Genomic DNA, 3,541 nt, shown 5'->3' on the forward strand with positions numbered 1-3,541 from the left:
CTGTTATAGGTTCTGATGTCTCCAACTCTCCATGCATACTTCTTTTGTCAATTTCTATGAAGCAATAAAAATTTTTCACAGCTGAAGAAGGGCTTAGACCAAAAGGAATGATATAATCTAAATAAGGGTTAAAGCTGATTTAGAAATATTAGGATGTCATAGATAACATCTTTTAGGAATTTTTTTTGCGTAAGACAAAATTTTTTAGATATCGAATTAGTAGATAACTCTAAAAATTACTAAAGCTCTTTAAAAAAAAATGTTTAAATGTATATATTGTCTAAACATTTTTATCGTTAAAGTGCATTATTAAAAAATTCACAATAGCTCGTTGAATTTTCAACTAAAATTTCATTCAAATTGAGTTTTTCTTTGACACAACAAAGAAATACAAAAATTTTTATTTGTACACTAAAATCAGCTAAGATGTATTTATGTATAAATACATGTATTGTTCAATTCAATTTTTATTTTAAATTTTAACATGTATTTTATACTAATAACTGATTTTAGTAAGATTTTAGTGTACACCTAGTATAATATAATGGTAAGAAATAATAGCTTAGTGATAAACTGGAGCTGGAACTGGCATATCCTTTACGATACCGCAGACTTGTTGGGTGAGGGGAAGGTTGTACTCATCCCTCAAGGACTTTTCAGGTGACAAAACGCTAACGTACATCTGTTGTCCCAAGTAGCGGTTTTCGGCATTCTCAGACCTCAAGTTCCACATTCCGGCGTTGTCGAATGTCAACAAAATGGCGGACCATGAGTTAGGGAACACTTGCACGGTGTGCCTGCTCACAGCATCAAGAAGGTTGTAGTTCTCCCTCTTGTCTGGGCTCCACCTTCCTTCCTCCATGCTACACAAGAAATATGTAATTTATTCGTCAGGAAATCTGAATTTGATGTATTTGTATATAAAATACATGTATTATTAACCGATTGAGTGATACTTACCCGACAAGGAAGAAAGAGTAACCGTCAAGGTTGTAGGACTGGACGGACACGGTGGGGTTCTCGAAGACGATCTCAACGAAATCCCTGAAGGTGGCGTTGAGGACATTAGGGGCGACGGTGATCTTGTTGATGTATTCAGCGGGGCTGTCGCTGATGAGGTTGTACTGGAAGACCTTGTCACCAACACCGTAGTACTGAGCGAGCTTGAGTGGAGTCTCGGAGCAAAGAGGCAAAGCATCACCACGGAAATAGCTGCACGAGCCATTTCTATAGATATATATTTCTCTCTTTTGGTGATTTTTCCCCTCTTTTATTATATATTATTCTCTTACAGGCAAGGAAAGATCAACTCTTTTGTGAGTATCTCCCTCCTTGCCTTATTGATAGTGGGAAGAAGCTAAGAGATAGATGAATGTTTTTCTTCTTCTGATTTGGTTAGTGCCTTGCCCCTTCCCTTTTATACACCTTTTGGGGTGAATACTTGCCATTGGTTTCTTCCCAGGTTGTGTTTCCTCCATTGCGTGTGCTTGGTTCTCCTTGCACTTCGCTCCACCATAATATATATAGTCATTACGGTTTTATGTTTGCTTATTATTAGTTTTCCGATCCGTATGAGTTGTTAAGCATATAAATTGTTATAAATTGATTTCTTTTCTTAAGATTGAAAATTTGAAATGCAAATGTTATGATTGTTCCCATGTCAAATATAAAATATTTAGTTTCAGTTCAAGATTCATGTTAAATATAAATTATTATTATTTTTTGCTGTTCATATTAACAAAACTAATTAAGATGGTGAATTATATTTATAATTAAATTATGTTTAAAATCTTCATTAACATCACATATAGATTTTTCTTTAAAAAAATAAGAAACGTTTCTAAAATTTATAATATAATATGCTTGCTAGAAATTTCTAAAATTTTATATCATGTAAACTACAAGTTGTGTAATTCGTGAACCTTATCACTTTCACTTAATATGTTTTTTGTATACAAAAATTGTGTGCAAATTCTATTTTTCTTACACCATATAGCAATTCCATATTTTTTTTACGGAAATTTCTTAACATGCGACACGTAAGTTCAAAGAAATATTGAAGATCTTGTTGAATAGAAGAAAGGTGAATGGAAAATATGATTCAGATGTGAAAATAGAATATGTTATTAAATTTCTCGAGTGAAGGTTTATATACATGTACTATAATAAAATTGACTGAGCCTATAACTAATTGAGCTCTCATTCTAATTAACTAAATAATGGTACATAGTTAATTTATACTATTAATCAGTACAAATACAAGTGTATATCTACTGATATTTTTTTTCAAATTGGAGTATATATATTGTATGTTCTTAACTTGATCATGAAAAATTGAAATTGGAGTGCATGAAGTGCTTTGATGAGAATGTCCGCAAGTTGATGTTTGCTTGGAACATGTACTAACGTGATAATTCCAGAAGCGACTTTTTTTCAAATAAAATAGCAGTCAATTTTAATGTGTTTGGACTTCTCATGCAAGGTTGGATTGGTAGACATCTGAATGCCTGATATGTTATTGCAAAAAACTATGGCTGAGTGGACTTCAACGTGCATGAATTTTAGCAAAGTAATGAGCGAAAGAACCTCACAAAGAGCATTTGCCAATGCCCAATATTCAGCTTCTGTCGAGCTTCTGGAAATCACATACATCATGTTTCTTGCTCTTCCACGATATAAGAAAATCACCCAAAAAGATGCAATAACCAGTAGTGGATCTTCTCGTGTCTAAATAGTTGCCCCAGTTCACATCAGTGTACATAGTGAGATTGAATTTGGACTTAGACAAGAAAAAGGGGCTCTTGTCCTGGTGCAGCTTTCAAGTAACCAAGGACACGTGAGTTGTATTCAAACAGGGAAGGTGCGGATCAGACATAAACTGGGCCAATTTCACTACGGCGAAGGTAATGTCTGGCCTGAAAATAGTCAAATACATGAGGCGGCCAATCAATCTTCTATAGTGGAATGGGTTAGATACGGGATCACCTTCACCAGCTCGAAGTTTCAGAGTCACATCCATAGGCGTGGTTGCAGGCTTACATCCTAAGTAACATGTCTCTTCCAATGACGATATCGCATACTTTCTCTGAGTAAGGGAGATGCCATCTTTAGAGCGTGCGAGCTTTAAACCCAGAAAAAATTTGAGGTCACCCAAGATTTTGAGCTTAAAAATTGATTGGTGTTTCAGCTTAACATTGTCAACCATCTCTTACTTGGGGGAAGCAATGATGATATCATCTACGTAAAACAATGAGAAAAGTAGTTGCATCACCTTCTCCCAGAACAAACAAAGAGTAATCCTGTTTGCATTGAGTGATTCGTGACCGAGGAGAGTGTTATAGAACTTGGTAAACCATTGCCGTAAAGCTTGCCTTAAACCATACAATGACCTTGTGAGCTTACAAACTAATCCCCCTTTCCGTTGAGGATGGAACAAAGGTAACTCCATGTAAACTTCTTTATCTAATTTGTAGTTTAGAAACGCATTGTTGATATCTAATTCGAGAAGACTCCAATTCTTGATAGCAGCAATGGTAAGGAG

The 3,541-nt window shown here is 35.0% G+C and overlaps 1 protein-coding gene across 1 annotated transcript; it reads right to left on the reverse strand.

Moving 5' to 3' along the window:
* Nucleotides 518-3,205, reverse strand: LOC110271475 (L-ascorbate oxidase homolog). The gene is made up of 3 exons (XM_021122407.1): nucleotides 2,854-3,205; nucleotides 961-1,279; nucleotides 518-863 (listed from the first exon to the last, which is right to left on the reverse strand). Exons 1-3 carry the CDS (start codon nucleotides 3,203-3,205, stop codon nucleotides 563-565), a joined length of 972 nt encoding a protein of 323 aa, XP_020978066.1. The 3' UTR covers nucleotides 518-562.

Source organism: Arachis ipaensis, chromosome B04 (genome assembly GCF_000816755.2).
Source record: "Arachis ipaensis cultivar K30076 chromosome B04, Araip1.1, whole genome shotgun sequence".
NCBI lineage: Eukaryota > Viridiplantae > Streptophyta > Magnoliopsida > Fabales > Fabaceae > Arachis > Arachis ipaensis.